Genomic DNA, 20,311 nt, shown 5'->3' on the forward strand with positions numbered 1-20,311 from the left:
CATTTGTGCAAATGATAACATGGAAGAACCAGACATGATGCAACTTCTAATTTACTTTTTAACTCAAGATTTTAGAATTCAAAGTAGATAGCTCATGAGAGAGATTGAGATAATAGTTTCTACTATAGCTCTTTTAGAAGACACATAATCAGGAAGATGCTCTCAGGTAAGTGTACTTTTATCACTGCAAATACTTGATTCACATTACTAAGACCACTGGTTATTCCTTTTAAGGCATTAAAGACAACCAAAACCAATTTACACAACCCTTTATTAATAGTTATTTGTAAAGACACTGTAGAGAACATTCATTCAAATCTCTTTAAATATGATTTGATAATGGTTGATTTGAGCAATGCACACTTCATCTTGGAACTCACACTCTACCCATCATTGAAATTAAATAAATATACATATGAAAGTATATTCTCCACTTGAGAATACAAGAAGTAACTCCTACTGACCTCACCAGAGTTTAAGTATATGCTCAGCTAAGCTGAAGTCAAGTGGGGTCTAAGGCTCACAGAAGAGGATCTATTCAGTTCATACAAACTACAGTAAACAGATCACTACTACCAGGTATATTCAATGCAGGCTATGTCTTCAGAAATCAAGTTAAAAGTTAGATTCAAAAAAGGACCTGGGTTCCCTCACCATGGCATGGAATCCTCCTCAGACTAGACAAATAGCAGCCTGATGCATGGAGGAGCCAGGCACAGGCTGGGAAGGAACCTCAGGGCACAAGCTGGGCTGGACTCACAGAAGAACACATTCCTCCCACAGGGACACAAGTACATTATTCCAAGCTGCAGAGTAAGGCACCTTACCACACTTTCTCCCAACCTTGCAGGTGTTTGAAACCAAGCTACTGACTTTCATTTTCATATTACACAGGTCAAAGCACAACATTCAAATCCAAACCATCTGAAACATGTTCATTCATTAATTGGAGCTGGGAAATGAGGGTGGGACAGTGAAACTTCTGGCTGGGTGCTGAGCAGCTATCCCCCTTCAGTCAGTACAGAAAGTCACCAAACATCGACTACTCTGGACACTGCCTGGTACAAAAGGTTACCCAAGAAGACTGCAAAGAGCATCTCTCACCTACAGTAAAATAGGCACAGAGGTACAGAGCACCTCTGAATCCTTAATTTACAAATGTAAACAATAAAAAGGAAGCAGCCTACCAGCTTAGCTGTTCTTTTTTCCTGTTATATACAAATCTAGGCAATAAACATAATCATTTCTACAGCCAACAACAAGTTTTGTTCCCCATACTACAGGGGAAGAGAAAACCTCTCCTGGAAGCTTATCTACTCCTTCTGCTGTTCCAGTCTTGGCATTCAGGATCCACACTTTGCCATCTGTAGATACTGCTGCCAAAAGAATTTTGTTCTTTAAGTCATCACTTTGGAAAACAAATGGTGTTCCACATACACTTGAAGTGGCTTCAAATTTCCACAGTAAATTACCCTCCATGTTACAACAGTAGATAAAGCAATCATGGGAGCCAAAAAATATTTCTTGCTTAGTTAAACTTGAGATGCACGGAGATGAAAACACCGGTCCATTAGTGGAAAACTGCCAAACCTACAGAAAGAACATAACCACCCATTATCAAAGTTGTTCACTTTATCAGTATGACAGCAACTGTAATTTTTCAATAGGCTAGTTGTTGACAGGAGAGCATTTTATTTTAAGAGCATACTAGGTTTCAGTGAGGGCTGGTGAACACTTGTCAAATTACAAGTTAAGTTTTACACACAGAGAAAGTGATAAAAGACTCATAAAACAGATGTGCAAGAGTTACTACCTTCTGTGAGGTCCTCATAAAATGGCCAACTTGAGAAAAGAATATTCTTGGGCTGTTGTACCACAATTAGTAATGAACTTTGAGAATTCTGTTAACGTGCCATTCTTTGCCAAGCCAAATATTCCTTTTGTAGGAGAGATTTCCTCTGCTCATGCTAATGGTGTGCAAATTCCTCTTCAAGCGACTATCAGTTCTGCAACACTGGTGCAAGCTGACAGCAGAGCCTGAGGCTAGCATGTATTTTATAATCAGAAGAGGTTGGCTTAGGAATTGCCATGTAGACTGCATTTCAAGCAAACAAAGAGAAACAATGTCCGTTGTTTTAATACCAGATACAAGCCACATCATCTCTGAGGAACTAAAAAAATATTCTCATTTAATTCCAGGCTGCCAAATATTTTGCCAGAACTATGATTTGGCATATCTCTGCTGTGATGTCATTATTTTCTGACAAATATATTAACATTCTAAGAAATGTTTACTTCTAAATAGCCCCATCTTACAGAAGAAATGGTTTTAAAGATGTTTGAAAAACCTACAAAACAAAACCATTCCGTTTCATTTGCTGGCACCACACTTGACCATTTACTTTGGGTGTAAGCTCTGAACTAGAAATTCTGTTACTACATCAAGCAACTTGAGAGTCTGCAGTTTTGCTATGAGCTGCATGGACTACCCTAAGCAAACAGTTTTTCTATTTTCTCCTCTCTGTAACAATAAATAGACACTTCTTTTGGTTCACAAAAAGGTAAACGGTTACTCATTAAACATCTTAGCTGGGTGTTTGTGATGAACATAAAAATCCAACTACACTTTTACCTTTTCTCCAGAATGAGTGTAACAATACAAGTTTCCATCCACACACCCAACACAAACGTACTTCTCATTGCAGTGAGGAGAGGAGAAGAGTGGTTTTCCCAGGCAGCTTTTCCAAATCTTATTCCCTGTCACCTGCAAATGGCAGTATGGAATATTTGATGCTTAACACAACTGTAAGAAGCCACGCAAGACGACTCTTCCTTACTCCTTACGAATTTGGGGGGGCAGGCTTCTCCCATCCAGAATGCATACCAGAAGCAAAATTACTCTTCAAATCTTATTCCAACAAAATGTTTAGTGTTTTCCTTGGGATACTCAATACCACTGTTCCACCCTTCTCTTCCTCCCCCTAGGCAAAATAACAATAATAGCGTAGTAGTAGTTTTAATAAATGACAGACGCATTTTTTATTCCACTCCCAGCTTCTCGGTATGTGACAAGGGCCAATGAAGGACAGGATATCTTGAAAGTGAGACATATTGATTAAGTCGTAAACTATAAATACTGTAGGAAATGCTGAAACCCACAATCTATGATTGTCACAATAAGCTCCTAACATAGCCTGCACATTCTTGTTTTTATCAATTATCACTTGGAGTTACAGCTGGGCTTCTCAACTACTTGTTACTAAGATTTATGGAAAAAACTCTCTTTTTTCTTAATCATTAGAACTGAAAAACCATGCAATGGTCTTCTAACACTAGGTTGTGTATTACTGAGGAAACTTGCAGTGGGTGGGAGGTAAAGATGGTTAGGACTGATGCTCTCAGTTGTGTGAATACAAAAACATGAACAGCTGCTCCAAGTGACTGTTCCTTTTATCAGGCAGGACGAGCTGTAAGCCAACAATGCCTCAGAAAACCAGGAAATTGCTTCACATCTATAAAGAATTCAGTTTCCCTAGCACAAAGAACGCAACATCAGTCCAAGACTAACAGGGACAGCTCTTTAAATGACTACAGGGAGGGAAACAGTAAGAGGAATGAAGGAGCTTCTTTCTCTATTCTGTTCTGATCTCAGTAAGTTCTGTGTATTTTTTTTCTAATCCTGTGTCAAAGGGGGGGAGGGAAAAAATCTAGAGACATGCTTTCACTCACTAGTTTAACGGAGAAGGTAGTATATGGGAATGAGAAGACACTGATTCCAACTTTGCTCTCCAGTCAGCATATAAATTCAAGCAAGCCACTTGTGTATAATAATATGGCCCTTGAGTGAAAAATATCCTATGGTAACTTACGATCATCTAGTTCCTTTCATCAGAAAAGCGAACTTAACTCTAGAAACACATTTTGGTTTCATTTAAATTTGAGATTGGGATCAAAGACAAGTAAGCAAAGGTACATACTGGGTTTACAGCCAATAACAGTCCTCCTAGTGTAGCAACATAAAGATGATGTGGAAAAGAACTTAGACAAGGAGACGAAAACACAGCTCCACCTTCGCAATGTAACTTCCATGTACATGCCTTTTTCTGCAAGCACAAGATAAATAAGAAATTTTTCAGCTGGAGTTAAAGCTTGTCATGTTTACACAGAGCTTCAGATGACAAAGCTTATCAAACACTGCATTTGCTCAGAAAATACTAGTTAAGAAACAAAGCTATAATGTACATGCTATTACAGCAACATATACACCAGTGGCTACTTTCTCTTCCAGTAAACAGAAGAAATTCAGTTAATGAAGAGGCAGTATCTGCATCTCTTATTTTTCATCTCCTTTCATCTACTCTTTTAGAATGCAAGATTCTCTCTCCACCATTAAGCCACAGTTTTATTTCTAGCTGGGCACCCTATTCTGAAACACCCACAGAGAATTTAATAGCTAAGACATTTAAGAGCTAGTTTCAACCAGGACGAGTAGCACAAGAATCACAGCTGAGAACACCACTAAAACTGTTTACTACCACATACTCCTAAAACCACTTAAGCAGGCCTAACTATGTCAAAATTGTAATTATGGACTCCTCAGAATACTAACACCAGTGGAGCTTCACCTGATGTACTACAAATAGGGTCTACATTGGATATTTATTCTGCTATACCTAAAAGTTAGTCAGTGTGCTTACATAAATATCCAAAGCATACACGTGCTGGTCATGTGATCCCACGTAGACTAGTCCACTGGAAGGGTCTACAACTGCAGAGCTTTTCACAGTATCTGCTGTGACAAAAGTCCAGTGTATTTCTCCATCACTGCTTTGAAGCACATACACTAAGCCATCATAACAACCTGTGTGAAATGAAAACACAATGGGGGAAAAAAGAATAATGATTCTTTGTATTTATGGTGTGATTTATGCTGCTAGCTGCATCACTGCTGGACAGAAACAAGATGACTGATGAGGTACAGATTCAAAGCATTTTCCAAAGCTCCTCCTTTTCTTGTAGCTCAAAGTCTCTGCTGATAGTTCATAAACGCAAACTTGATCGTTCTGTGTGTTCTTTCCAGGTTACATTTAGAATATATTTATCTCACTGCCTTTCTATCAAGTTTTACAATAATAATATTAGAAGATATAGAGAGTTGCTGAAAAGGGAGAATAAGAATTTTTTTTTATTTATCTCTCTCCCTAATTTTCCTTTCTGAACACAAAGATGCTGAAAGAATATGCTTTCTATTGAACACTGAGCTGTAGTTCTAGAAACTCCTTAATTTTTAATGAAACATTCAATTTTGTTATCAGAGTAAATAGCAATCAAAATACTAGCAAAAGGATGGTAACCTCAGCTTTGCATTAAAAACCTCACCACCTGGCCACGTGTGCTAACCAGTGATGCACATGTATAAGCTAAAAATACCAAGATGAATAATGGCAACTCTGTTGACAACAGATAGGACAAAACCAAAAATGAGAGAATTAAATTCTGTGAAAAATAATCTGAGGCACCGTGTGCTAATTTCTACCTCTACCAGTTTTTAAAGGCATTTTAAGACTGTATCACCTTTCCACACTTTAAGAAAAACTCAAGAGTTTAAAGGTCACACCTCAATCAGCCACTAAAAAGAAACTGTACACATTGACTATTCCTTAATGAAGCCTTATGAATAAATTGGCATATAATAAACTACAAGTGTGTAAGTTAAATAAGCTCCATCATTGGTTATCATGAAACTTAAATTACTTCTTCCTTCTGTTTCTATTGTATAATAAATTAGTTCTGAAGCAGATATGGAAGTTTATGGATAAGTGTAGATAGAGGACATTCAAAGGTAAGAAATAAGATTCTCCGTCATTCATCTTATATTTAACAAAAAAAAAAAAAAAATTAAATGAAGGCTAAAACAAGAGACGTACCAACAATAATGAAATTTCCACACTTAGACACGCAGGCAGAAGATTCAATACGATCTCCAAGGTTCTTCTCCCATTTTATTTCTCCCAAATTTAGATCAATCGCCTGCATTGCATGAGAGTGAGAGCCAACATACACAGATGGAGATGCTTCTTCTTTAGATGGTATTATAACCAGTGGTGATGCATCAACACATTTTCTTGTATTTGACTTCCATCTTATGCACAATGCCAACCCTGCCGTTGTTACGTGACCACGTTCTGCATGGATCTGCTCTACACAGCAACAGTCGGTTTTATTTGCCTTGTTTGTAACTGTTAGAATTCTGTTCTCCGTTTCATACCCTTGTGCATGGCTCTGTGTTAGACTTGGAGTCACTAAATGCAGAAAGGATGGTTGCTGTAGCAATTCCACTCCTACCTGTACTGTATTACTGGGTTGCATAAAAGATGGGGTGAAATTCATAGAAAAAAAATGATTTCCTCTGCTTAGTGCAATAAATGAAATTAACCCTGAAGCAACCTCAAGACCTCTTTCAGATTTCAGTTTGATATATTTTCCATGGAACTCCTCTCCACTGTTCCCACTTAATTTTCTTTTCACAATACTGTCATAATTCATTAATTGGTCCTCAACTGGGAACAGAATTTTAAGAATATGCCTATAAACCTCTTCAATTGAACCACTGAGAATAACTTCAAGGAGTCCTGGCACAGCTTTGCCTACTAGCATCTCAATTTCATCATAAAATCGTAGAGCCTTTAAGGAGTCTCCACCGCTGTACAGAAATATCGCATCTTTAGAAATTCCAGTGGAGTCACCTGGGAGACCCAGAAGAGACTAGAGAAAAGAAGAAAGAGGTAAGAGTCCATGGGTGTTGCACCACGACAGACACATAAATACTCAAGTTGAGTAAAATCCACCTGAATATCCAGAAGTCCTGCTCAAAATTAACAACTGAGGAAACTCACTACTCTGCAAAAAATCACATGAAATATGTTAGTGCCTACAGAGGTAGTGATGGAACAAGTGTTAGGGAAGAACAGGGAGATACTAGTTCTGTACTAGAAAATGTTTTGCTCAATTCCAATTCTGTAGTCTAGGGAATTAAACTGCTGTATTTCTGTGGCCATTTTCAATCTTGACACCACTTGTCAATGACAGTTTTGCAGATAAAACATTGATCCCTTTTGATAACATTGGTTTAGGTGCTTTATTAATAAAACTGACATAAATCAGTATCTTTTACTTCTGAATTATTTAAGTAAGCTACTTACCTACCTACTTTTGAAGCTATAACCCCCACAATTCATGAAGGATTCTGGATTTGGTATTGCTACTACAACAAACAACAATTACTGTGTTTCTTCTCACTGTACTCCCTGCTTGTTAAGTCCAGGTGTAAAGTCCAAATCCTCTGGTTTTGTAACCCACCTTCTGCTGTTCATAATGGATCTAGGGCACATCCCACCCCTTAGGGTTATCATTTCTATAGCCACCAATACAGTATCAACACAGGCAAACAGTGTTACTAATTTCACTACATTTACTTTTTCAAGTTATAGCCTCAGCACATCTCACTTTCAGGTGAAACTGGGAAGTCTATCTTTGAAAAAAGTAACATTGTTTGGCATCACATTTCAATCCATTGAAAAGCAAGTTTCTAGCACAGACATTTAGAAATAATACAAACAGACAGTCCAAGAGACAATTAAACAAGTGTGCCACCTATTTAAAAAAAGACTCTTCTATTCATCATCATCTTGAGAAAGAGAAACTCTACTAACACAGTAGCTATTCTGTACTAAGTTTCCATGTCCCAGTTCCTAGTTTCCCTTAGGGATACCCTTCTTTGGCATGTGAAGCAGTATTCATAAAGCTACTGACAGGCTACGTTCCTCCTATGCTAATTGCTTATACCTCATAGGCTGCAGTTTTATCTGACAGAGAAATATAAATTACTCCCTCTTGGCCACTGCAGAGCGACTATGTTTAAGTATTAACTGAACAGAAAAAGTTGTAACGCTAAAATCTATAGGCAGCTAGAATGTTCTGGCTGCATTAGTCATACTTCTTGTAACTCTTTAATTCTTGACACATGTATAATGATCTGCTTGCAAAGATAAAAAGGCAGCTCAAAATACTACCTTCCATAAATTCTGCAATCTTTCCCACAATTCCTCTGCGCCACTCAGCTTACTGTCACGCCTTCTGGAGCTTAGATGGTTCTGGTAAATCTTGTTCAGTTCAGATATATCAACTTTGCCTTTGTAGAAAATAAAGTATGATTTTTTTCATTGCTCTTTTAGCATTTACACTTCTAAAACCTGCTCTGCCCAAATAGCCACTCTACTCTTGTACACGCTTCCTTATTCATACTCAACTGCACCTGTATTTTTTTTAGCCATTCAATCAGTTGCACAGAACCCAGCAAGGTTTTTGAAAATTTACCCTAGCCTCCCACATAATCCCACCATCAAGGCCAGATCTTTCCCCAGCTGAAGTCAGGGTTCTGTTGCAGACTGCAACAGGAATGATGGAGAAAAAAAATGTGCAGTGTTAAAACTAAATAATTTTACGACTATTCTTTAACTTTTGAATGAAACATTATCACGAAAACATAATACGTGATCATGATTTCCTACTAGAAGTTAGGTATCTAAACTACATATTTAAAAAGCATAAATCGAGTACTGGTCAGTTAAAAAACACTAAAAAAATAAAAAGTAATAGAGATCATTAAAATAACTGGCAAGGGTACATTATTTTCATTTACCATGTGATGTCAAAGGCAAAGCTTTAATCAGTACAAGCTCATCCGGGACTGCATAAGCTGGTAGATGTTTCTGGAGTTCCTTAAGTGTTTCTCTCTTTTCTAAATCATCCTTGGGTACAACAAACAGGATGAGTTTTTCCTGCTGATACCAGGTCACTGCACAAGCTTCTACCTTACAAATATCTTCAGCAGCCTGCAATTAAAAAAATTAGTCTTGTTTTGAAATGTAGTTTATCAATAGAGTAAAAGGAGTAAAAACTACAATTAAAAAAGTACACATTTAAAGACTGTATTTGTCTCACATTCCTGCATAACATCCTATGAAATGTCTTCTCTTGTAGCTAAAGTTTGTACTTCTTTGCATCAAAATGGACTCAGAGATACACTTTTTATTTGCCTAAATGCCATGAGATATAATCCACGAGTCTGACATTGAATCTTGTAGAACAATCACTATAAAAGTATCGCAGTGCCAACGCTCAGCATTTTTCAGGTGTCCATACAGTTAACAATTCCGCTGGAAGAAACCATTTAATAAAACAGAGTTCCAAGAACTCAGAACTAAACTCTTAACTAAATTATGTGACTAGATTTTTGATAATTTTGGTATTTTCAGCTTCTTTTAGACTCCTAAGTCACCTGAAAATGTGTAAATACCCATTTATGATGATAACGATGTGTTCCTTACCCCTGCTCTTTTATACTGGCATACTCTGCTCACTCAATGTTACATTACCTGCTGCAAACTTTCAATATTAAAACGTTTGCCGTGACGTTTAATCTGATTGTCTTTCCGACCCAAGAAGAACAACTTCGCATTCTGTACTCTTACAAAATCCCCTGTTTCTCTCATTGTGCCCAGGGGTACAGTTACTTCATCATCAAGAAAGCATATCCGTTCTTCACCTCCTACACAAGAAAAGATTGTGGTCACATATATTAAATGGCTAACTGTAAATGAAAATTTCATATAAAGAATATTTTATCAAATTTTCCTGAACTCTAACTAGCATTACAGGAAGCACTAAAATATTATCAATGTCTAGACTTCTGCAATGTACATACTGGGCTATGCAGTTAATACAAAGAGATTACTTTGATGAAGAATGGCAAAATGCAAGCAGGAAAAAAAAAAGTCAATATAATGAAAGCACAGTCTATAGATGAAATGATGGTAATTTCCTGTTTATCATTCTAACAACCTAAAATACTGTCAGAAGGTTTTCAATGGGAACTTAAAATGCTATATTAATCTGTATATCACAGGCAGACACCAAGTAAAACAAACAACATGTTATTAGAACTCAATCAATTAAGAAAAGTGTCTCAGAAGAAGAAATATCAAATAACCTATAAATACTTGTCCTTCGCCTTCTAGAACTGCAGAACCGTTGGTATCTCTGACCTCAACTTTTGTTCCGAGGAGTGGTGATCCCAAAGGTATAGGGAAGTCAGTTCTAAACACATTAAAGACAGAAATCGTAAAAAAACTCCCCCTTCTGAACACAAAACAACAATTACAGAAATGCATTAGCATAGAGCCTTTTACAGGACTGGTAATAGAGCAAAAGTAGATGCTGGAGGCTTCTCTTTACAAACGTTTCTTCTTTAAAAACATCTCAATTTGTTCAAAATTAATAAACTTCACAATATGTGCAGGTTTTTACACCAAACACCACAGAATACTAGAAAATAAGGCCTGAATGGATCCTGAAATACCATGAGAGTTTCAGCCAGTTTTTGAGTTCCCCAGGTTGAAACTCCCATCAAGATCAACAAAGTTAAACACATGTAACTGCTTTCTAATTAATTCTTTCCCTGTCCTACCTAGTTTGAGCTTTCATTGTACTTTATTACTGACATGGCAACAAGTACAGTTGACTCTTTCAGAAAAGACTGAAATAAAATAAACTGTAATTTTGATGTCATATATCTGTTATAGACTACCTCTGTTGAGCTGAAGACAAACTCTTCTTTTCTCTTCATCCTCTAGCTTCTTCAAGCACTTGCAGAACCTCATTTATTGAATATAGAAACTATTTCTGAGTGGTAGTAGAGAATAGCGTATTTTCTTCAGTAAAGCAAAATTTTAAAAGTAAAGTAATTTTGAATAACTTTTGATAATCTATGAAGGTAGGCATGCATTCCGTTTCAGTTTCTATCAGAAGTATCATTATTTTAAGCTAACACTTCTTGTTCAACTCCTGTTATTCAGGCTGTTGAAACTTCTCCTTTTCTCTAATCAGTCAATGAATTCTTTATCTCAAGTTGACCAAAAAGGACCCAAATTTTCAAAAACATGTATTTCTGCCACATGAGAATCTCTTCCTCCTTTTCCTTCCTCTGGTCAGCTTCAAAATATAATTACTTGACAAACAGGTATGAGGAAGCATCCCAGATATTCAATGAATCTGCCCCATACCATGGGAAAGTCTGAACACAAAGACAAAACAAAAAATCAAGACTAGAATTTAACATCACCAAACAAAACCTCAAGATTCCTACATATACCACAGTACAGCAAAAATAAAAGACAAACTCCTCATTTGGACATCATTATTAAGAGATTTGGGATTAGACATTTGTTTGCTCTTTATAAAATGCAATGAACAACAAGAAGTCAGAAACTGAGTGAAAAATCACAGAATGGTAAGTGATGAAAAGAAAGTACTTCTAGAAGAAGTCCAAGTGAAATTACTGTGAAACCTTGGGTAAGTTACTTCGGACAAATCTCTGTCATCCGAACTAGTCAAGTAATATCAGTGGGATTATTTGCTGAACAGTATGTTATCCAATATTAGAAAAAAACAGTACTTAGTCTCCACTTAATCAATTATTTGTGGAGTTTAAAGACTGTAGGCAAAAGCACAGTAGCACTAGGAAACATACATATATCTACTGATTATATTTGAAAGTAATCTTGAAGCATTTTTGCTTAGAATAAGTAAGTCACACAAGTAACATTCTGAACTGACAGAGCTAAGCTCTGAATCTTTGTTCCAAGGCTATGATTAAGGGTTACAGAGCCCCATTTCTTGACTTTCACTGTTTTCTTCTCTTTGAACATGCAAGATCTCAGTGGAAAAGCCTCATGATAAGCAAGAGTGTGGCTGGCTGAAGCTACTGTCAAACTGGATGGAAGCCATTTGCCTGCACGAGTGCAACACTGATTCAATACTGCCACACAGTCAGAGACAGCACACCCTGGTCTAGACTAGTCCATGTTTATTTAGCATGTGGATTCACAGGTTGGAGGGAGGAAGAGGTCTAGATACAGAGACGACTAAAATACAGACCATTACAACACAGTACATGAAACTTAGCAGATCTACTAGTAGACAGAATTTCAGACTGCAGTTCTGTCCTTCAAGAATCATTCATCAACTTTTACTTGAGGGGCTTGTATAAGAGCAAGAAAGATTGGATTAGCCTATTCTACATAAAAAACAAATATAACTTCTACCAGCATAAACACTCAGGAGGACTCAGTAGCCCTGGAAACAGGAGGCTCAGGTTCTGTTTCTCATTATTTTCATCATTCACATGCCAAGGCTTGAAAACAGTGAATTTTCCTACCTAAAATCAGCACTAAAAACCTCTTCAGGAATCTTGTAGCAAGTGGCCCAGCTTGACACTTCAGTAATACCATACAGATTAAAAATACTTGTTTTGTTCTCCTTATGCTTCCAACTCTTCAAGAGATTCAGCATTGGAAATGCTTCACCACCAAGGGCTAAGACACGAAGTGAAGTATTTGCAGACAACACTGTTGATTTAATAATGTGAGCTCCAAACCTTCTCAGAAGTGTTGGTGTTGCCTGAATGATACATATTAAAACAAAACAAACAAACAAAAAACATAAGACAAAGACCCGTTACATTTTTTCAGTGTATGTGTACACTTTTTCCTGTTTTATCGTATTCACCGCATAGCTATATTGTGGATGTACTTAACAATCATTTTCGTATAGTAGATGGCATCAACCATCAGATACCAGTATAGATCACACTTGTGTTTTGTGAGATTCTTCTCCTTTACTTAGATGTGTTAGCGACTCCCTGTTGTGTTTCAGCTACTACCTGAAGTGTGTGCACACTACTTCTTATGTTAATTTCTTTGAAGCAGAAAAGTAGCAAACACAGTAATCTCTTGATGTTATTTCTTGAGCTTTTTTCCCCTTCAGCCCAGCACATTACAGCAAAAATATAACCTGTCCACCTGATTAACCTGCATATAGAATATTTAAAGACCTTTCCATAACACTAAACATTCCTAGGATGCCAGATTCTGGGTTTGTGTGTGTTCCTGAGTTGTGTAAATAAAACAGTTTACAAAGATAGGTTTTTCTGAAAGCTTTCACATCACACTCTAAACTGAGCAGGGGAGAAAAAAAAAAAAAAGAAGAATGAAAAGTTTCCTTAAATACAACAACTACTTCTATAAAACTATTGATGTAGAGCCCTTTCACTAAGGGAAAAATGGTAAATCATTTTAACAGATACCCTTCACTCTCATTCTTGCCTACTTTTTCTAGTAAGAGGACTGGAAAATTAACAGATTTCTTACCAGGTTATTTTCTTCTAGTAATAGAAAAAGACCATCACTGATCATTTTAGCTCCAGTGAATCAAAACAAAGGAAAAATAGAGGAAAAAGTACTCTTCCTCTCCTTCATAATCACTTTTCAGATTTCTCAAGTCTGCTCAAGTAAGTCAAGAGGGGAAGGTAAAGTCTTGCTATAATTTAAGAAACATCATAAAATTATTCATCATCACTTAAGTTACAAAGAGAACATTTTTGTCACTGATTCAGCTGAGAAGCCTTTCTTTCACTGATTAAGACAACGATCAATAAAATCACAAAATCAAACTTTTCTTAGAAAAATGTCTCAAATACCCTCATCCACCAAATTTCGCCTTTCTCTATTAATGCTTTACATGCTTAAAGAAACACTTAAAAAGTATTTTAAAGTATACTTAAGTAAAATCCTGCTAATAGATATTAATACCTAGGAAATTTTTTTTTTTCTAAAAGCAAGCGAGAAACTGATCAAGAAACTTGTATATGCTAGGAAAATCTACACCATCAAAGTTACAAAGTATTTTTAACTAGTGGATTTTTTTCTGCTGTGGAATCTTCAGATAACTGCTCATTAATCTTGAATTTATATCCTACAATCTCAACTACCAACATTCCTCCAAAAGAAACAGAAATTTCAGCATTTCTATGACTGCAAATATTTCAGAATTACACTAATGACAAAGCAAGGCTTAGGGTTTGATTTATCACAATTAATAGACTAACGAGACCATATTCATTTTGTTCAAAGCTGGTTACAAGTGAGATCCATTTTACCAGCTCTTCCCCACACACCCTGATTTAAGTTCCCGTACTCTATTAACAGTTTTCCTAAATATCTTGTTACACTACAAGGCTAGGCCTAGGCTTTTTCAGCCCTGCTGGATGCTCTTAACTTCAAGTAAATTTTCCAAAAAATGAACTTTAAAACTATTAAAATTGAGATCACATAGGAGATGATCTATTCCAAGACATAAGAGGCACAGGAAGCCTCACACAAAGAGGTGGCCTGAAAACAATGTGTTGCTGTGGAATCAATTATTCTCTTGCTCTCATTATTGTAAAAATGACATTTTATCACTCTTTAAATTGTCCTGGTTTGGTTGTATTTTTAGCATAGAGACTACTATTAAAACTTAAAAGCTGTTTCTAAGGAAAGGTTCTAAGATCAAGCTGATAAAAAAATGCTAAAAATGTCTGTAACAGGTTACACACAAAGTAATTTTCTAAACAGCTAACACTCTACAGCAAAATGGATAGCACAAGCTGCACCTTCAAGGCAGAACACTCCTGCTCTATTTAATCATCAGCGTCTTCACTGATGAAAAAGCAGTACACATTAGCAAAGGTGAGAAGCAAGACACTGAAGATACTTACATTGGCTGTTTCCTACCTGCAACACTGTCACACGGTGACGGTGAAATAGAGCAGCAGACAGCTCCACAGGCATCATTTTAATCGTGTTTGGAACAATGAGAATCGAGGCTCCGCTTGCCAAAGCAATGAACAATTCAACTACAGATGGGTCAAATGTTAAAGGAGAAGCCAGGAACAGCATGTCATCCCGTGTGATCTCAAATACGGATCTAAAGTAAGAAAGCGAGGAATTATGAATTTCATGCATGTTGTTAAAAAACATTCCCAAACTAGAAGTGCAGCGTGAAAGAAATGTGCATTAGAAAAGCTAAGGTCTTAAGGGCTGCCCTGACTATGCAGGCTTATGCAGGGCAGACAACACGAGTAGGGGTTCCTGCATCAAAACTACAACTATTGATTAAACATGAGGTCCTTTGCAAAGACATCCACCACTGTACAGAACAATACAGTATGTTGAAGGGCATATTTCAACTACTGGATGCTCACTTAAAAAAAAAAAATAAAAAGGTTAAAATAAAAAAAGGCAAAAAGAAAAAAAGATGATGGTATTTTCCATAATAGATTTTTTTAGAAATTATTAAATGAAGCAGAAAGAAACCTAGATAGCCTAGAAGGGAATTAGGACTTAAAAACTCCAGAACACAACAACTGTGAATAAATAATTAATTGTGTTTTCTATTTCATTTAAGCTGCAAGCCAGAGTATAATACTTCCAGAAAGAGCACATAACTTGAAGTACAGCCATCAAAAATTCAGGTAAAGCACCATTTAAACATCAAAAGTAACAGCTAGAGAAACAAAATTTTACCTTGCACAATTTAGAAACAAAAGAAACAAAGAAAAATAAACTTGAAAAGGCACAGGAGGAAGTGAAGCAGTGTTAGCAAAACTCCAATCTATACTCCTCTGCAGTATTAAGAAACAACAAAAAAAGTCCCTCAATGTCAAATTTGTAAAAGCATTTAAAAAGAAAACTGAAAACCACACTTACTTAAGATGCTGAATATTTGGCACGATACATTTATGAGGCACTCTGACTATTTTGGGGATCCCTGTGGTTCCTGATGTATGCAAGACGTACGCTAAAGAGTACTTCTGGCCAACATCCATGTTACCTCCTTCGGATGTTTTTACTTCAGTTTGACCTGGACAAGCAGTGTATCCAGGCTGCGAGTCACCAACAGCTTTGAAAGGCTCATATTTACTTTTCACATTGTCTACTTGTTCATTTAACTCAGTGTTGCTTGAGCTCAGTTGGAAGAGAGTTAAACCAATATGTCCTACTGTGGAAGAACTGTGGTAAAACCAACCAACATGGGACATCTGGAATTTCTGCAAGAGAAAATAAATAATTTAAACAATAGAACTCAGGATGCACTGTTATTATTATACTGTATGCAATGAAATAGGAAACAAATAAGGTGTGATTTTTCATGCCTCTATTTTTGGAGGACATATGTCAGACAGTTTTAAGCTCAAGTATTTATATATATTAAATATGAGTGAATGCAGACTTTATAAATGCAAAATAAGCAATTCTCTGAGCAATTTCTGCAGAAGACAAATGACTTTGAATTACAACTAGACAGTCCAATCTTGTCTATTGTCTTTGCAACGTGAGAGGATGCAAGATTTGGGAGGAGCTGGACAAAAGGAAACCAAACAGTTAAGTGCACCAGTTTTTTCCAACTATTTTCAACTACTGTGAAGATTTCTAACTCTCAACCTTGACACATATAGAAACAAGTCTGGAAAAGCTTTCCAGTGCCAGTGCCCAGCAACCTTGCCTGGACAACACTGTAATAGGAACACAGGTATTTTTTGAAGAGGAGAAAAAGCCCTTTATACTTTTAAATTCAAAGACATTATTTTCTGAATGAGAAAGACCACCTCTTGACACAAAGAAACAAAACAACCCCATCCAAGCTTAGTAAAACAGAATACAACCTGAATAGCTACACATTCCTAAATTGCCCTTTAATTCTTCCTGTAGAAGCCTGAACACTTACATTTATTTTGTCGTTCTCAACAAGAATATACTGAAGATTGCTTTTCTTCATGAAGTAAGTAGATAACATTGGTGGTGCATCTGGATCAACAGGAGAATAGGCAGCTGGAACTTGAAGGATTCTAACGAGACAAAAATGTTTTAAACTTATTCTTTAAAAAAATAAGAACTGTTACATTTCACTAACATTTCTTTTATAGATCCATAGTCCTCAGAGCCAGAAAATGTAGTCATAACATGACTTTTGAAGATTTTGTTAGAAATAAAGTAGGAAGAAAATTATAGTCAGTGTTGCCTTTTGGTATTTTACAGCAAGGAAAAAGATTAAAGCTTGATGAAAACATTCAACATTATTTCTGACCAAGCAGGCTGGTGATGACAAAGGTATCACTGACATCAACAGCACCACATTTTTAAAGCTTCTGCTATTGACTAGGAACAGAAATAAAACCTTTTTATTTATACATGTACAACATATTCCAAAAAACCCACCAAAAGTCTGCATGCTGAAAACAATTTCCATTCTCACTAATCTAAAAAATCCAACATAAGAGAATCTGAGCATTCACTGGAGTTTTTTCCCTAATAAAGAGAGAAACATGAAGTATGATTCTGCTCTCATTCACTCATTCATTGTAGTGCTCCCTCAGCAGTTGCTCACTTCAACCCTTCCCTCTAGTGGCTCCATTTGATAAAGACAAGCATTTGAATTTGTTAATGCCACAAAAAGCCAAGATGAGTAAGGGGCGACTAAAATATGAGCGGTTCTGATACATTTTCACATTCCTTCTAAGGCTGGGTTCCCACATACACATAGGTTTACCTCCTCTTTGTGCAGGCGATTTATCAATGACAAGATCCAGAGCGAAGACTCGTAAACCGCAGCATTCTGCATCCTCAAATAGCCACTGGTATCAGTGAGTGTCTAAACCTGACCTGCATCACCCATAGCACTTAATTACTCAGCAACGATAGCTGTGAGAATCAAAACACCCCAGTAGTTCCCAGTCATACAGCAAAAGAAAACTGTGTTGCTGCTAAGTTCATTAGGACACAGATTAAATGAGGCTGGAAGGGACCTCAGGATGCCCAGTCCAACCTCCTGCTCAAGCAGGGCCAGCTGTGACACCAGACCAGTTGTTCAGGTCTTGAAAACTTCCAGGGATGGTACCTGCACAACATCTCTAGGCAACCTACACCACTGGGGAAAAAAGAAGAAAGTTCTTCAGCGCTTCTGGGAGGTTTACAATTACAGCGCTTGCTCACTCCACTGAAATCTTTATACTTAACTGTGATACATCATCTTGCACTATTACGTATTTTAGATGCAGTGTGACAATAAGAAAATACTGATACAGATCATCCTGATGAGAAACACGATTGCTGCTGTATACATCAGCTGAAGAAAATAAGCTTGTGGTGCTGAGATTCTATATTACGTCATAAATGCAACAGATATAAACGATACAAATGTAAAGGATACAAACATTAGGATTCATCAGCAGAAAGAAATTTTTTTAAACTGCTGAATTAATGTGAGTGTTGAGAACACAAACATTTCAGTTTCCTAGCCATTAAATAATCAATTTCACTTTAGTGCTGCATTGCACATGACTTTTTTCTACAATATTTGTAATGGAACTGTAGCTGTATACTCCATTAGCTTAAAGCATGAAATTTGTTTCCAATGCATATTTTTTTTAGCAAGACACAAATACATTAAAAAACCTGCATATTCTGTTAGATTACCTCTGTTTCTAAACATGCACAAATGCATTAATAATTATTTTTCGTATATTTTTATAAATATGCTTAATCACATGCTTAAAAAAAGGATATTGTTACATACACTTCAGATCAACTACCTCAAGATTAAAAAAAAAAAACTTTAGCAGTGGTTTTTCAAGATTATAATATTGTCGGCTTTTTTGCACTTCTTAAGTGCAAAAGTCCAGTGCCTCTTTCTTCACTGAATTACTATAATATTACTGCATTTTTAATTAAAAATACAAAACACACTGAAGATTTGCTTTCATTGAGATGACCCTTAAAAAAAAAAAACAAACACAATACTGAATGCAATCAATCAAAACATTACCCTAAGATCCAAGATGGTAAATTTATTCCTGGATAGCAGTAAAGGCCTATTTCACATTTTCCTTGCTGATCACAGCGCTTTTGAAGAAAAGCTGTTAATTCCATGGCAAGCTTAACCACCGTTGCATACGTATAGAAAGTGGGAGGTTTGTCATTGCATTCATCAAACCAAACCGCTTTTCTATCAGCGTACAGGCTGGCTGCCTGATTCACCAGCTCCTGAAGAGTCATGTTGGCTGCATATCTCCAGTCCCCCTGAAAGATTAACAAACCAGATTGCATTATCACCTCCTAACTTTTAAAATTTTAGACAAATTATGTAAGAGCACCAAATACCACCAAGTAGGAAGAAAGATGTTTGGCAGAAAACACACAGCTTCACCACACTTTATATTGAAAAAGTGTAAGGCTTAATAATTTTATTGTTTGCCACGGGTCTCATCTGTGAGCCTGGGATGCAGTAATTCACTAACATTTCATTACACTGAGGTTGTTTGTTCCTCACCGTCACATCTTTATTTTTAAAGCTGGGTAGAACTGAATTAACAACTTTATTAACACAACTGAATTAGTAATCTTCTCTTTTAAAAAACTATAAAATACGAATCTTTCCGTCGCAAGCAGAAAACCCAACACGTCCATTGCCAAGGCTTTCAGGGTGCTGCTTGTGCTGGCGCCCGTCTCTGCCCCGCGGGCCCTCCTGTCACAGCCGTACGGTATGATCGAGCCGCGGACTGGCAGGCCAAGGGCCCCTCTCGCCTCCGCCGCGCCAGGGCCAGGACTCCGCAGCGGCCCCGGGGGAAGCCAGACGGCTCCTGCACCCCCCGCCACGCTCAGCGTCCCCCGTCTCCACACACGGCCTGGCCGCCCCCACGGCGGGGGGCTGCGCCATGAGCACCGCGGGGCCTCTGCGGGACTGACGCCATCAGCGCGGCCAACCGAGCGCCGCCGCTGGCCCCAACGGCCAGAGCTCGGGGCAACGGCCACGCCGCGAGGATCCCCACCTGAGGCAACACCGCACGGCACCTGCCAGCGCCTTCCTTTTCTCCACCGCCGCCTAGCAACTCACGGTCAGCTCTTCTGATTGGCCGAAAAATGGTAGTCCCGGCGACGCTGCGGTAATGTGGCGCACTCATTGGCCAATGGCCGTCGCACTGTTTGGGCATCCAAAAGCAGCGCCCGGTCCGCCAGCGGCCTGCGTAGGGTGGCGCCATTTTTCCCTGAGGGTGTGAGGAGCAGTACGTGCTCCACAGCTCTCCCAGCTCTCCACAGCTCCCCGGCAGTTCTCTTTCAGACATAAAAAGGGGCTAAAACAAACTCAGGGATCCGGGTTGAAGGGCAAAATTCCACCGTGAGACTCACAGTTCACTCATCTCTGTCCCTATGTCCCCCCTCCCTGTCCCACGAGGTGGTACGGGCCTTCCTGCCGGTGCAGTCGCCGTTGGACCGAGACAAAGACGTCATTTCCGAGGGGGATGCGGGTGGGCCAGCAGTTGACTTTGCGGCGGGTGATAGCGCTTCGCTCTCGGTCGGGCTGCGGCGGTGGGGAG

At 37.9% G+C, this 20,311-nt stretch overlaps 1 protein-coding gene across 4 annotated transcripts; it reads right to left on the reverse strand.

Annotated features, from left to right (window-relative positions):
- Positions 1 to 253: 253 nt before the first annotated feature.
- On the reverse strand, positions 254 to 20,246 carry AASDH (aminoadipate-semialdehyde dehydrogenase). Of its 4 annotated transcripts, XM_065837008.2 has the most exons (15): positions 19,766 to 20,219; positions 18,763 to 19,016; positions 16,666 to 16,786; positions 15,648 to 15,988; positions 14,673 to 14,865; positions 12,278 to 12,519; positions 10,052 to 10,158; positions 9,438 to 9,610; positions 8,702 to 8,894; positions 8,073 to 8,191; positions 5,928 to 6,765; positions 4,698 to 4,861; positions 3,978 to 4,103; positions 2,633 to 2,764; positions 254 to 1,590 (listed from the first exon to the last, which is right to left on the reverse strand). In XM_065837008.2, exons 1-15 carry the CDS (start codon positions 20,057 to 20,059, stop codon positions 1,192 to 1,194), a joined length of 3,696 nt encoding a protein of 1,231 aa, XP_065693080.2. In that variant the 5' UTR covers positions 20,060 to 20,219; the 3' UTR covers positions 254 to 1,191. The 4 variants fall into 4 exon arrangements, with proteins under 4 accessions (XP_065693080.2, XP_071663623.1, XP_071663625.1 ...); XM_071807521.1 differs by lacking the exons at positions 254 to 1,590; positions 2,633 to 2,764 and adding an exon at positions 2,776 to 2,981 and having other exon boundaries at positions 19,766 to 20,246; XM_071807522.1 differs by lacking the exons at positions 5,928 to 6,765; positions 8,073 to 8,191 and having other exon boundaries at positions 19,766 to 20,214.
- Between the last annotated feature and the right edge of the window lie 65 nt (positions 20,247 to 20,311).

The sequence above is a fragment of the Patagioenas fasciata genome, chromosome 4 (genome assembly GCF_037038585.1).
Source record: "Patagioenas fasciata isolate bPatFas1 chromosome 4, bPatFas1.hap1, whole genome shotgun sequence".
Classification (NCBI taxonomy): domain Eukaryota; kingdom Metazoa; phylum Chordata; class Aves; order Columbiformes; family Columbidae; genus Patagioenas; species Patagioenas fasciata.